Source organism: Rhinopithecus roxellana, chromosome 9 (genome assembly GCF_007565055.1).
Source record: "Rhinopithecus roxellana isolate Shanxi Qingling chromosome 9, ASM756505v1, whole genome shotgun sequence".
NCBI lineage: Eukaryota > Metazoa > Chordata > Mammalia > Primates > Cercopithecidae > Rhinopithecus > Rhinopithecus roxellana.
The window spans coordinates 1067980-1082592 of record NC_044557.1 but is presented as its reverse complement, the minus strand read 5'-3'; the positions used below and the strand labels follow the sequence as shown (position 1 = coordinate 1082592).

General features: G+C 43.4%; 1 protein-coding gene across 2 annotated transcripts in view; it reads right to left on the bottom strand.

The window, feature by feature from the left end:
* Window positions 1-14613, bottom strand: part of BAG4 (BCL2 associated athanogene 4) — a 37619-nt gene that overhangs the window by 16299 nt on the left and 6707 nt on the right. The window contains exon 2 of one of the 2 annotated variants that reach the window (XM_010385294.2): window positions 3214-3321. The exons of the other annotated variant lie outside the window; for it this stretch is intronic. Within the exon in view, the coding sequence (XP_010383596.1) occupies window positions 3214-3321 (108 nt within the window). The remainder of the gene's footprint in view (window positions 1-3213; window positions 3322-14613) is intronic. 2 annotated transcript variants of the gene reach the window in all.

Sequence of the window (14613 nt, the reverse complement as noted above, 5' to 3'; positions counted from 1 at the left end):
GTTTGAAACCAGCCTAGGTAACACAGAAAGACCCTGTCTCTACAAAAAAACAAATGAATTAAAAAGACATGGTGATGTGCACCTGTAGCCCCAGCTACTCAGGAGGCTAAAGTGGGAAGATCACTTGAGGCCAGGAGGTAGGGGATGCAGTGAGGTGTCATCATCACACTGTACTCCAGCCTGGGATACAAAGCAAGACCCTGTCTCAAAAAAAAAAAAAAAAAAAACAAAAGCCGGGTGCAGTGGCTCACGCCTGTAATCCCAGCACTTTTGGAAGGCTGAGACAGGTGTATCTGAGGTCAGAAGATCAAGACCATCCTGGCTAACACGGTGAAACCCCGTCTCTACTAAAATTACAAAAAATTAGCTGGGCATGGTGTGGGGTGCCTGTAGTCCCAGCTACTAGTGAGGCTCAGGCCAGAGAATAGCGTGAACCCGGGAGGCAGAGCTTGCAGTGAGCCGAGATCACACCACTGCACTCTAGCATGGGCAACAGAGCGAGACTCTGTCTCAGGGAAAAAAAAAAACAAACAGAAATATGGCTAGATAAAAAAAATTATGGAAATATGCAAATATGACAATTACTCCTTTGTCAGTACAACCATTTTGAAAAGTAATTTGGCTGTATCTAATAAAAATGTACACAACCTGACCGGGTGTGGTGGCTCATGCCTGTAATCCCAGCACTTTGGGAGGCCGAGGCGGGCGGACCACAAGGTCAGGAGTTCGAGACCAGCCTGGCTAACATGGTGAAACCCCATCTCTACTAAAAATACAAAAATTAGCTGGGCATGGTGGTGGGCACCTGTTAATCCCAGGTACTCGGGAGGCTGAGGCAGGAGAATCATTTGAACCTGAGAGGCAGAGGTTGCAGTGAGCCGAGATCACGCCATTGCACTCCAGCCTAGGCGACAGGGCGAGACTCCATCTAAAAAAAAAAAATGTACACACCTACAGCCGACAATTCCATACCCTAGGGAAATTCTTTTTTTTTTTTTTTTTTTTTTTTTTTTTTGAGACGGAGTCTCGCTCTGTCACCCAGGCTGGAGTGCAGTGTCCGGACCTCAGCTCACTGCAAGCTCCGCCTCCCGGGTTCACGCCATTCTCCTGCCTCAGCCTCCCGAGTAGCTGGGACTACAGGCGCCCGCCACCTCGCCCGGCTAATTTTTTTTTTTTTTTTTTATTTTTTAGTAGAGACAGGGTTTCACCGGGTTAGCCAGGATGGTCTCGATCTCCTGACCTCGTGATCCACCCGTCTCGGCCTCCCAAAGTGCTGGGATTACAGGCTTGAGCCACCGCGCCCGGCCGGAAATTCTTATCTCATATTTATATAACAGAAAGATGACAACCAACGATAAGCAAAAGAAGCAAGCTGCAGCAGAGTGTTTGTTAGTATGAAATCACACATATCAAGTTTAAAAACATGTAAAATAAAAGTATATAAAGTTTATGGATACATAGGCAAGTGGTAAAGGCATAAAAACACAAATGGGATCATAAATACAACTTCAGGCCGAGCACGACAGCTCACGCTTGTAAACCCAGCACTTTGGGAGGCCAAGGTGGGTGGATCACTTGAGGTCAGGAGTTTGAGACCAGCCTGGCCAACATGGTGAAACCCCGTCTCTACTAAAAATCCAAAAACTGGCTGGGCGCAGTAGCTCACGCCTATAATCCCAGCACTTTGAAAGGCCAAGGCAGGCAGATCACGAGGTCAAGACATCAAGACCATACTGGCCAACATGGTGAAACCCCATCTCTACTAAAAATACAAAAATTAGCTGGGCGTAGTGGTATGTGCCTGTAGTCCCAGCTGCTCGGGAGGCTGAGGCAGGAGAATCACTCGAACCCAGGAGGCAGAGGTTGCAGTGAGCCAAGATCACGCCACTGCACTCCAGCCTGGTGACAGAGCAAGACTCCATCTCAAAAAAGAAATCAAAAAATTAGCTGGGTTAGTGGTGCGTGCCTGTAGTCCCAGCTACTTAGGAGGCTGAGGCAGGAGAATCGCTTGAACCTGTGAGGAGGTGGGTGCAGTGAGCTGAAATCACACCACTGCACTCCAGCCTGGGCGACAGAAAATGACCCTGTTTCAAACAACTAAAAAAATAAAATTTAAGTAAATGAAAAGAAGTGTCATTGGGTTTCAATTAGTATTTGGTTTACTTCTTTCTTAAAAATCTGAAACAAATGTGGCAAACAGAAATTGACAAATTAGAATGCTAGATTTTTGGGTTTTTTTGTGTTTGTTTTTTGCTTTGAGACGGAGTCTTACTCTGTCGCCCAGGTTGGAGTGTAATGGTGTGATCTCAGCTCACTGCAACCTCCACCTCCTGGGTTCAGGTGATTCTCCTGCCTCAGCCTCCCAAGTAGCTGGGAGTACAGGTGCCCACCACCACACCCAGCTAATTTTTGTATTTTTAGTAGAGATGGAATTTTCCCATGTTGGCTAGGCCGGTCTTGAACTACTGACCTCAGGTGATCTGCCCACCTCGGTCTCCCAAAGACCAACGGATTATAGCTGTGAGCCACTGCACCCGACCCTGCATGCTAGATTTAAAATGTACATATTTTCTGTACTTTTTGTAAGCTTAAAATATTTTAAATTAAATGTCTGTAATAAGTCAAATTTTCAAAAATAAGTACATTTTATGTTTGCTGATTCTGGGTCCTGAAAAATAATTTATTATGCCTCAAGCTATAGGTATACTTGCCTACATATATCCTTATCTCTGAGCTAAAAACATTAAAATGAGATTGATGGGCCGGGCGCGGTGGCTCAAGCCTGTAATCCCAGCACTTTGGGAGGCCGAGACGGGCGGATCACGAGGTCAGGAAATCGAGACCATCCTGGCTAACACTGTGAAACCCCGTCTCTACTAAAAAATAGAAAAAACTAGCCGGGCGAGGTGGCGGGCGCCTGTAGTCCCAGCTACTCGGAGGCTGAGGCAGGAGAATGGCGGTAAACCCGGGAGGCGGAGCTTGCAGTGAGCTGAGATCCGGCCACTGCACTCCAGCCCGCGCGACAGAGCGAGACTCCGTCTCAAAAAAAAAAAAAAAAAAAAAAAAAAAAAAAAAAAAAAAAATGAGATTGATGGAGCCCATTAAAGCAAAGAAAAAAAACAAACACTCATCACTGCTCTGAAATCTGCACAGGTTTTGAAAATAAATCTATTCATTAAGAAAAAGTTCAGAAAGTCTGTTTTTAAACCATACCTGGCCTTGCAATTCTGGTCTTACAGGGTATGTACTTGGGTAAGGAACCCTAGATCTCGCAGAAGAATTCCAATAGTTAGAATTGTAGCTAGGATATGGTGGCTGCTCCTAAGAAAAAAAGAAAAATAAATTCACTCTTAATAACATTCATACATCATTTTAAGATAGATTGATAGAGGCAGGTTATAAGGATTAAAAAAAAAAAAAAGCAACAGACAAAAAAAAGCAATAAGCTGGGCACAGTGGCACATGCTTCTTGTCCTGCTACTGCTGAGGCTGAGGTGGGTGGATCACTTGGCCTCAGGTGATTGAGTCTAGTCTGGTCAACAGAGACCCCGTTTCTTAAAAACAAAAAATAAAAGAAAAAAGGCAACAGGACCCCACTATAAAACTACTCATTATTCAGTACATGGTAAATCAAATGCTCTGGGACAAAACAATTATTAGTAAAAAGCTGTTCTTATCTGTTTTGCTAATGACACCACACCAAATGCTATATAAAGGAATTCTACTATATCAAGATGATTAGCAAAATCAGAGACATTAGATCACCTCTATCCTTCTCCAATAACTAACCCTCATGACTACTAATTTAATTAGTGCAACAAAATGGTTCTTTGCTGTTGTTATATTTACCGATAACTTTGGAACACAAAGACATTACTACTAGAGTTTAGCTCAAGCACATACATCTTCAATCTCCAACTTCTTTGCCTTGACACACCCTAGTTTTTTCATATTCTACTCTCTGCTATGGCTAAGCTTTCTGCTGGCAACCTCAGTGTCAGGCTTTGATGCAGAACATTTACCAATCCAAAGAGAAAATCTAGCTATGACAATAATTTCATCAGCCTTTCTCTCCAACTCAGAAAGTTAATGCAATGATTTGCAAAAAGTCAATAAACTTTGATAAAAGACTAGACTCAAAACTTCTCAGAGCACTTATTATCTGATTTATTACATACATTATCCTATGAGTTATTGTGCTTTCAACTATATAGATTTAGGTTTTGTTTATTTTTTAATTTTTTTTTATTTTTGGAGACAGAGTTTCACTCTTGTTGCCCAGGCTGGAGTGCAATGGCACGATCTTGGCTCACTGCAACCTCCGCCTCCCAGGTAGGTTCAAGCAATTCTCCTGCCTCAGCCTCCCGAGTAGCTGGGATTTCAGGCGCCTGCCACCAAGCCCAGCTAATTTTTTGTACTTTTAGTAGAGACGGGGTTTCACTATGTTGGCCAGGCTGGTCTTGAACTCCTGACCTCAGAAGATCCACCCGCCTAGGCCTCCCAAAGTGCTGGAATTATAGGCGTGAGCCACTGTGCCCGGCCCAAGTATCGTTTTAAGCTTGAACAGGACCTTCGACATTTTTTCTAAAACTTTGAATATGATTTCACAAAGAAATTCATTGGCAGCTGAAATAACTGAGAGATTATCACTATTAGCTTAACTGCACTACTTATCAGTTTCATAATACTTTGTTTTCAGTAATACTTTGAATTTTTTTCAGTAATCATAATTATCAACACTGTTGGTACTGTTATCTTGGTACTGTTACGGGGATATTATAGTTGCAAATGAATACTTACATTGGTGTTGTTGGGAATCAGTATTTTCATAATGGGACAGAGAAGACACAGATATAAGAACAATGAAACTTGGCCGGGCGCGGTGGCTCAAGCCTGTAATCGCAGCACTTTGGGAGGCCGAGACGGGCGGATCACGAGGTCAGGAGATCAAGACCATCCTGGCTAACACGGTGAAACCCCGTCTCTACTAAAAAATACAAAAATCTAGCCAGGCGAGGTGGCGGATGCCTGTAGTCCCAGCTACTCGGGAGGCTGAGCCAGGAGAATGGCGTAAACCCAGGAAGCGGAGTTTGCAGTGAGCTGAGATCCGGCCACTGCGCTTCAGCCTAGACGACAGAGTGAGACTCCGTCTCAAAAAAAAAAAAAAAAAAGGCCGGGCGCGGTGGCTCAAGCCTGTAATCCCAGCACTTTGGGAGGCCGAGACGGGCGGATCACGAGGTCAGGAGATCGAGACCATCCTGGCTAACACGGTGAAACCCCGTCTCTACCAAAAAAAATACAAAAATCTAGCCGGGCGAGGTGGCGGGCGCCTGTAGTCCCAGCTACTCGGGAGGCTGAGGCAGGAGAATGGCGGGAACCCGGGAGGCGGAGCTTGCAGTGAGCTGAGATCCGGCCACTGCACTCCAGCCCTGGCGACAGAGCCAGACTCCGTCTCCAAAAAAAAAAAAAAAAAAAAAAAAAAAAAAAAAGAACAATGAAACTTAAAACCTTATAATCCTTAATTTGAATTGTAAATATCAGTATGAGTTCAAACTGTATATTATCTTCTTAAAAAACCACCAACTTGGCCGGGCGTGGTGGCTCAAGCCTGTAATCCCAGCACTTTGGGAGGCCGAGACGGGCGGATCACGAGGTCAGGAGATCGAGACCATCCTGGTTAACACTGTGAAACCCCGTCTCTACTAAAAAATACAAAAAACTAGCCGGGCGAGGTGGCGGGCGCCTGTAGTCCCAGCTACTCGGGAGGCTGAGGCAGGAGAATGGCGTAAACCCGGGAGGCGGAGCTTGCAGTGAGCTGAGATCCGGCCCCTGCACTCCAGCCCGAGCGACAGAGCGAGACTCCGTCTCAAAAACAAAACAAAACAAAACAAAAAAAACAAAAAACAAACCACCAACTTGGCCAGGCACAGTGGCTCACGCCTGTAATCCCACCACTTTGGGAGGCCTAACGCGGGTGGATCACCTGAGGTCAGGAGTTTGAGACCAGCCTGGCCAACATGATGAAACCCCATCTCTACTAAAAATACAAAAATTAGCTGGGTGTGGTGGCGGGTGTCTATAATCTCAGCTACTCAGGAGGCTGAGGCATGAGAATCACTTGAACCCAGGAGGCAGAAGTTACAGTGAGCCAAGATCACACCACTGCACTCCAGCCTGGCCCACAGAGTGGAGACCCTCTCAAAAAAAAAAAAAACCCACCAACTCAGGCTGGGCGCAGTGGCTCAATCTGTAATCCCAGCACTTTAGGTAGCTGAGGCAAGAGGGCTGCTTGAGGCCAGAGACTAGAAGTTCAAGACCAGCCTGGAAAATAATGAGACTCAGTCTCTACTAAAATAAATAAATAAATAAATAAATGTCAGGTGGGCATGATGATGGGTGCCTATAGTGCCAGCTACTCAGGAAGCTGAGAGGTGAGAGGCAGAGGCAAAGTCCAGGAATTCAAGGTTATGGTGAGCTATGATCTATGACTGTGCCACTGCACTCCAGCCTGGGCAACAGAGGCAGACTCCGTCTCAAAAAAACAAAACAAACAAAAAAGGTAATTTAACCTTTTATGCAAAACAAACAAATATGGCTGAAAGTGACAGTGTGCCAGTCCACACAAAGGATTTAGGAGTCGCTACAAATTCCAGCAACCCTCTTGTGTTCCCATGCCCTCCACAAGACCTACATTATCTTATGGGAGCTGTGTTTTCAACTGAAGTTCCAGGATGAGAAGACACACAGGTAGACCTAAACTGAACCTGGGGCCTAGAGAAGAACCACTAGAGTGGACTCACAGAACCTGAGCAAGAAATAAATGTTTATCGTTATAAGCTACTAAAACCCTGGAATTGTTTCAGCATAGGAAAAGTCAATCAATGCAGTAATTATCAAGTTGGTAACACAACCATAGAGAAAAAAGAATTACTTCAAATGACTTTTAGCTCACATTATATTTTAACTGTATGTCCTCAGTGGAATTTATTCTCTAAGGATAAGTTGAACTGCAAAGAAACCTAAACTGCATCCATTAGTTGTTACTCATAAAACTGGTATTCTTATTTTCAAGTTTTACTCACTACCATCCAATTCACCTATTTAAAGTATATAATTCAGGCCTGGCATGGTGGCTCACGCCTGTAATCCCAACACTTTGGGAGGCCAAGGTGGGTGGGCCACTTGAGGTCAGGAGTTCAAGACCAGCCTGGACCACATGGTGAAACCTCATCTCTAGTAAAATACAAAAATTAGCTGGGTGTGGTAGCAGGCACCTGTAATCCCAGCTACTCAGGAGGCTGAGGCACAAGAATTGCTTGAATCCGGGAGGCAGAGGTTGTAGTGAACTGAGATTGCACTACTGCACTCCAGCCTGGGCGACAGGGGCAAGACTCCATCTCAAAAAAAAAAAAAAAAATTAGCCAGGCATGGTGGCACACACCCGTAATCCTAGCTACTTGGGAGGCTGAGGCAGGAAAATTGCTTGAACCCGGGAGGCAGAGGTTGCAGTGAGCCAAGATCGTGCCACTGCACTCCAGCCTGGGTGACACAGCAAGGCTCCCTCTCAAAAATAAATAAATAAAAAGTAAACAAAGTCTACTTGGTCTGATATTAATGTAGCCACTCCAGCTTTCTCATAGTTGCCATTTGAATATTTATTTTATATATATATACATTTATATATATGTATTTGTGTGTGTGTATATATAATTTTTAATTGATACATAAAAGTAGTACATATTTTTGGGATACATGTGGCATTTTGATACATGTATGTAAAGTGTAATGATCAAAATAGGGTAACTGGGATATCTGACACTTAAACATTTATCTTTTCTTTATTGCATTGTATTTATTTTTCCATCCATTTACTTTCAAACTATTTGTATCTTTAAACCTTAAGTGTGCCACCTTTAGACATCATATAATTGAATCTTGTTTTTTTTAAATCCAGTCTGTCTTTTGACTCAATTGTTGAATCCATGTACATTTAATATTATTGATACAGCTGGATTTACATGTTTTATTTTTACTTTTTGTCATCTACTTTTACTTTTTGTTTTTTTATGTCTCATGTGTTTTCGTCCTTTATTCCACCTTTACTGCTTTCTTTTGCATTAAGTGAATATTTTGAAATGTAGCATTATAATTTAATGATTATAAATTTTTATACTTTTTTTTTTCTTTAGAGGTTACTCTTGGGCTAACAATATACTTCTTTTTTTTTTTTTTTTTTGAGACGAAATCTCACTCTGTCACCCAGGCTGGAGTGCAGTAGCATCATCTCGGCTCACTGTAAGCTCCACCTCCTGGGTTCACGCCATTCTCTCAGCCTCCCGAGTACCTGGGACTACAGGCGCCTGCCACCATGCCCGGCTAATTTTTTTTTTCTGTATTTTTAGTAAAGACAAGGTTTCACCATGTTAGCCAGGATAGTCTTGATCTCCTGACCTCGTCATCTGCCCGCCTTGGCCTCCCAAAGTGCTGGGATTACGTGAGCCACCCCACCCAGCCGGGCTAACAATATACTTCTCATCAGAATCAGCTTCTGATTTATACTAACTCAATTCCAGTGAGATACAGGAATGTTATTCCTATATAAGTCTGTTCCTTTTCCCCTTTTTTGTGATTTTACTGTTATACACATTATGTCTACAAATGTTACAAACTCAACATTATATTGTTTTTTTTTTGTTTTGTTTTGTTTTGTTTTGAGATGGAATCTCACTCTGTCGCCCGGGCTGGAGTGCAGTGGCCGGATCTCAGCTCACTGCAAGCTCCGCCTCCCGGGTTTACGCCATTCTCCTGCCTCAGCCTCCCGAGTAGCTGGGACTACAGGCGCCCGCCACCTGCCCGGCTAGTTTTTTGTATTTTTTAGTAGAGACAGCGTTTCACCGTGTTAGCCAGGATGGTCTCGAACTCCTGACCTCGTGATCCACCCGTCTCGGCCTCCCAAAGTGCTGGGATTACAGGCTTGAGCCACCGCGACTGGCCTATATTGTTATACTTATTACTTTATATAATGTCTTTTAAAGAATCTGAGAGAAGAAAAGAGCATATTTGTATCTTTTGTTATATTAACCTTGTTATTAATCATTTCTGATATGTTGGTGTGTTCAATGGTGTCTGACATTTCTTCAACACATCAGTCTTTTTTTCTCCTTCAAATTGCATAATCTGTATTGATCTATCTTCAAATTCATGAATTCTTTCTTCTGTCAGTTATAGCCTATTGAACTCCCCTAATTTTTCATTTTAGTTATTGTACTTTTCAACTCCAGGATTTCTATTTGGTTCTTTTTTAATATATAATTGCTATCTCTTTAATGATATTCCCTATTTGACGTGACATTATCACACACCTTTGCTTCTTTAATCAGAGTTTTTCAGTTATTTGAACATATACAATGGCTACTTTGAAGTCTCTATTAAATGTGACATCTGGTCACTTTCACAATCGGTTTTTGTTACCTGCTTTTTTTCCAGTGTATGGGTCATACTTTGCTGTTTCTTTCCATAGCTCATAATTTTTTGTTGGAAGCTAGACATTTTAGCAACTCTGAGTACTACTGTTCCCACCTTTTCCACCTCAGGCTTGTTATTGTCATTTGCTCATTTGTTTAGTAACTAGCTGGATTATTTTTGTAAAGTCTGTTTGCCCTCAAACTTCAAGTATGAAGTATGTGATATTGCTCATTAGAAGGCACAGCCTTGGGGATACCCACAGTCACCCTGGATGACAAAGGTCTTTGCAAGACTTTCCTTGAGTGTATCTTTCCTTGACCACATCTAGTTGTTACAGCTTCACTAATTTCCAGCTGATTGCTCTACTGGTTTTAATAACACCCTGGGGCATAAATTGCTCCACAGACTGAGTAGATCAAATTTGGGTCCCTCTAAAGGGACAGTTAGTTCCCAAGGTCAGTGCTTGAGAGTTGTTCTGATACCAAAGGGCTCCTCCTAGCTTCTTCTTTTCCTGGTTCTCTCCAGCAAACTAGCTGGCCTACAGTTTATCCTATATCTCCAGTGAATTTAACCAGTCTCTTTCCTATTGCTTTGCACAACAACCTCCGCAGTTTTTTTGAGTTTCTCCATACTCTTGAGCTTCTCCATACTTTGTTCCTTTAGGAAAAAATTAAGAGCTACCTGTTTTACAGCCTATTTCTGCTTCCAGATAAAACATCTGAACCACTCTCTACACCTATAGTGGGGACAATGGTGTGTTTATCTGAATGGCATCCCTGCTTTACGAAGTGGAGTACCCGGTGGAAGTGAGGCTATAGACTTAGGTCTTCTCGGCTTGAAAAGCAAGGGTAAAGATGATCAGAGCCCCAGCAGTTTCAGCAGTGCCTTGCCCAAGGTCAAGTCTCCATCCTAGGAGTAGGGACTGGGTGAAAGAAAGGAACCACCACCAGTCAGCCACAATTACCTAGAATTTTGCCTCAATGACAGGCACTTGGGGCAAAATGAGAAATATTGGTATGCTACTCCTCCTCCTAGGATGAAAACCTTCTCACTGAGGCAATGGGGTAGAATACATGAAGCTGGAGCCCTGTGTTCTTGGCTACACCCTCTAGAGTGAAGCTTCTATCTCACTAGCTGTAAAAAAGGAGGGATGGAGAAGGTTTTAGTTCAAATATCACAGACTCAAGGTTCCTCATGTTTCTTCATGGCCAGGGGCGGTGGCTCACGCCTATAATCCCAGCACTCTGGGAGGTCAAGGCAGGTGGATCACGAAGTCAGGAGTTCAACACCAACCTGACCAACATGGTGAAACCCTGTCTCTACTAAAAATGCAAAAATTAGCTGGGCATAGTGACACACACCTGTAACCCCAGCTACTCAGGAGGCTGAGGCAAGAGAATCACTTGAATCCGGGAGGCGGAGGTTGCAGTGAGCCGAAATCGCCGAGATCGCCAAGATGGCACCACTGCACTCCAGCCTGGGCGACAGAGCAAGACTCTGTCTAAAAATAAAAACTTAAAAAAAAAGGGTTTCTTCATTTGCTCTATTCCCTAGGACCATTTCTAGAAACTGTAATTTGTTATTTTTTAAAATTAATGTTCACCAGTTTCACTGGGAACTAAGTCCACAGAATTCTTCATGCTGTCATGCCAGAACTGGAACCTGGCATTATTTTGAACTTATTTTACACATTATTGTTAGATTGTGCAAATATTTGTAATTATTTTAAGTTAGGAATCAATATTTTTTCATATAAAATACACAAAGAAGTTAAAATTCCTATAGTGTTAAGTTTGAATTAATTTAAGTATGAACTCATTTATTTTTCTATTTTAAAATATTTTATAATTCTGCCCTTTGGAAAGGTCTAGACACAATGACAACACAATAATAATTAGTATATAAGCCAGGTACCCAACTGTAATTTCTGTACCAAGTATTAAGGTATTGGCCCTTGCCCCTCAGGTCCAAACACAGCACTGTTTTTCTTTTTTTGAGACAGAGTCTTGCTCTTGTTGCCCAGGCTGGAGTGCAGTGGTGCTCTCGGCTCAATGCAGTCTCCGCCTCCCAGGTTCAAGCCATTCTCCTGCCTCAGCCTCCAGAGTAGCTGGGATTACAGGCAGGCACCACAACGCCCAGCTAATTTTTGTATTTTTAGTAGAGATAGGGTTTCACCATGTTGGCCAGGATGGTCTTGATCTCCTGACCTCGTGATCCACCCGCCTCAGCCTCCCAAAGTGCTAGGATTACAGGCGTGAGCCACTGTACCCGGCCGCAAGCATGGCATTCTACACTTGGCTCTGTGATGCAAGGCTGGAAGTCTATAAACATTTCTCCCTCCCCAGCTTGCTTGCTTTCTGGTTCTGCCAACACAGTATGCTAGGCTAGAGGAGGAGACAGTGGACTTGCTTCTTCCTGTCTGTTTGCTGTTTCTGTCAGTGTCAGCCCTGCAATGCCATTCAACCTGTATGCAGCAGTCAGTCAACAACACTCTTCAAGCTGAACGCCCTCAGAGGTACCTGCACCAAGTAGGAGGCGCCACCTCCTGGCCACTCTTCCAAGTTTCCAGGTTCTTTTTATATTTCATGTCATGTCATGTCATGTCATGTCATGTCCTTTCATTTCATTTATTTCATTTCATTTCATTTGAGACAGGGTCTCACTCTGTCACCCAGGCTGGAGTGCAGTGGCACAATCACAGCTCACCACACCCTCGACCTCCTGGGCTCAGGTGATCCTCCCACCTCAGCCTCCTGAGTAGCTAGGAATACAGGAGCCCACTACCACCTGGCTAATTTTTGTTTTTTGTAGAGACAGGATTTTCCCATGTTGCCCAGGCTGGTCTTGAACTCCTGGGCTCAAGCAATCCACCTGCCTCAGTCTCCCAAAGGGCTAGGATTACAAGTGTAAGCCACTGCGCCCAGCCATTCTTCCAAGTTTCCTGGTTCTAATCACCCCAACCTCTTCCCTTTATTCCTCAGCCCTAGGAATTGTAGCTACTTCCTCCACTTACTATTTTCTGTTACTTCTGTGTTCTCTTTTTCCCTTTTGAGAACTCTAATAACCTATTTAGCTAATTTCCTAAATCAAATTCTAACTAGTGTGGTTTCTGTTTTCCTGCTCAGATCTTGACTTGATGGTTTCTAAATGTAATTCTCCACTTGGGAGAAAAATTCAACCAAGTTCTTAAGGAATGGCTGATTATGAGGCTTGGGACAAAATATATACAAAGCGCCGGGCGCGGTGGCTCAAGCCTGTAATCCCAGCACTTTGGGAGGCCGAGACGGGCGGATCACTAGGTCAGGAGATCGAGACCGTCCTGGCTAACATGGTGAAACCCCGTCTCTACTAAAAAATACAAAAAAACTAGCCGGGCAAGGTGGCGGGCGCCTGTAGTCCCAGCTACTCGTGAGGCTGAGGCAGGAGAATGGCATGAACCCGGGAGGCAGAGGTTGCAGTGAGCTGAGATCCGGCCACTGCACTCCAGCCTGGGTGACAGAGCAAGACTCCGTCTCAAAAAAAAAAAAAAAAAAAAAAAAAAAAAATATATATATATATATATATATATACACACAAAGCCTGAGACATCTTGTTGTATCAGAAATCAAGGAAGCTATTAAAAATCATTGGGTCATGCCAGGCATGGTGGCCCATGCCTGTAATCCCAGCACTTAGGGAGGCAGAGGCAGGAGTATAGCTTGAGCCCAGGAGTTTGAGACCTCCCTAGGCAATATAGCAAGACCCCATTCTCCACAAAAAGAAACAGAAAAAAAAATCAATGGGTTATGTCCAAAGGAATCAGAAGCCAAGAAAAAGGGACTCCCATGGACATAAGATGGTATCATTTAAGCATCAAAAAGAACGACTGCTATCTGCTGCTAAGGCTTCCAGTACAGATACAAGGAAAAGTGTCCTTGTGCTTTCCGTCTGATTGTGGCAGCTGAGATTAGATAGAAGAAAACAAGGAAACTCTGGAATAACCTTGAAAACAGTGAAGAGCCTGTTTTACTCTGAAGAACCTAACTTTTGAGTCGGCAGGAGAAGTTTTGGGAAATAGCCCCCACCACCCTTACCTGGTTGACTATACTTGTAAAAGCTTAAAGGTGACTGGGCGCAGTGGCTCATGCCTTTAATCCCAACACTTTGGGAGGCTGAGGCAGGTGGATCACAAGGTCAGGAGACTGAGACCATCCTGGCTCATACAGTGAAACCCCATCTCTACTAAAAATACAAAAAAAAAATTAGCCAGGCGTGGTGGTGGGTGCCTGTGGTCCCAGCTACTCGGGAGGCTGAGCGGGAGAATGGCGTGAACCCAGGAGGCGGAGCTTGCAGTGAGCCGAGATCATGCCACTGCACTCCAGCCTGGGTGACAGGGCGAGCGAGACTCTGTCACTAAATAAATAAATAAATAAATAAATAAATAAATAAATAAATAAATAAATAAAGCAAGCTTAAAGGTTACAGCTAATTAAAGGCAAGCCAGTGACTTTTTGGTCTATTTGGGAGGAGAAAAAAAAAAGACTGCAACTGACTGAAACACACTCAATATATTGAGTGTATGTGTGCATATATATGTTATATATGTTATACATATATATGTTATATATGTTATACAAATGAGTTCATAATGCGACTTTAAAAAATGAGGGTGGGATTAAATGTTTAAAATGAGAAATACAATTCCTTTTCTGTAATTTTAACAGGCTTTAGAGATAGGTAAAAATTAAATCTTCTTAAATTCTTACCCTAGAATTCTTGTTTAAAAGATGGGTCAGTGGCTGGGCGTGGTGGCTCACGCCTGTAATCCCAGCACTTTGGGAGGCCAAGGTGGTTGGATCACGAGGTCAGGGTTCGAGATCAGCCTGACCAACATGGTGAAACTCCATCTCTACTAAAAATACAAAAATTAGCCGGGCATGATTGTGCACACCTGTAATCCCAGCTACTCAGGAGGCTGAGGCAGGATAATCGCTTGAACCCAGGAGGTGGAGGTTGCAGTGAGCCAAGATTGTGCCATTGCACTCCAGCCTAGGCGACAGTGAGACTCCGTCTCAAAAAAAAACAACAAAAAAAAGATGGGTCAGTATGTATAGCTCAGTTGTGATGGTAGCGCTGGTTACATAATTGTATGCATTTAACAGAACTCAC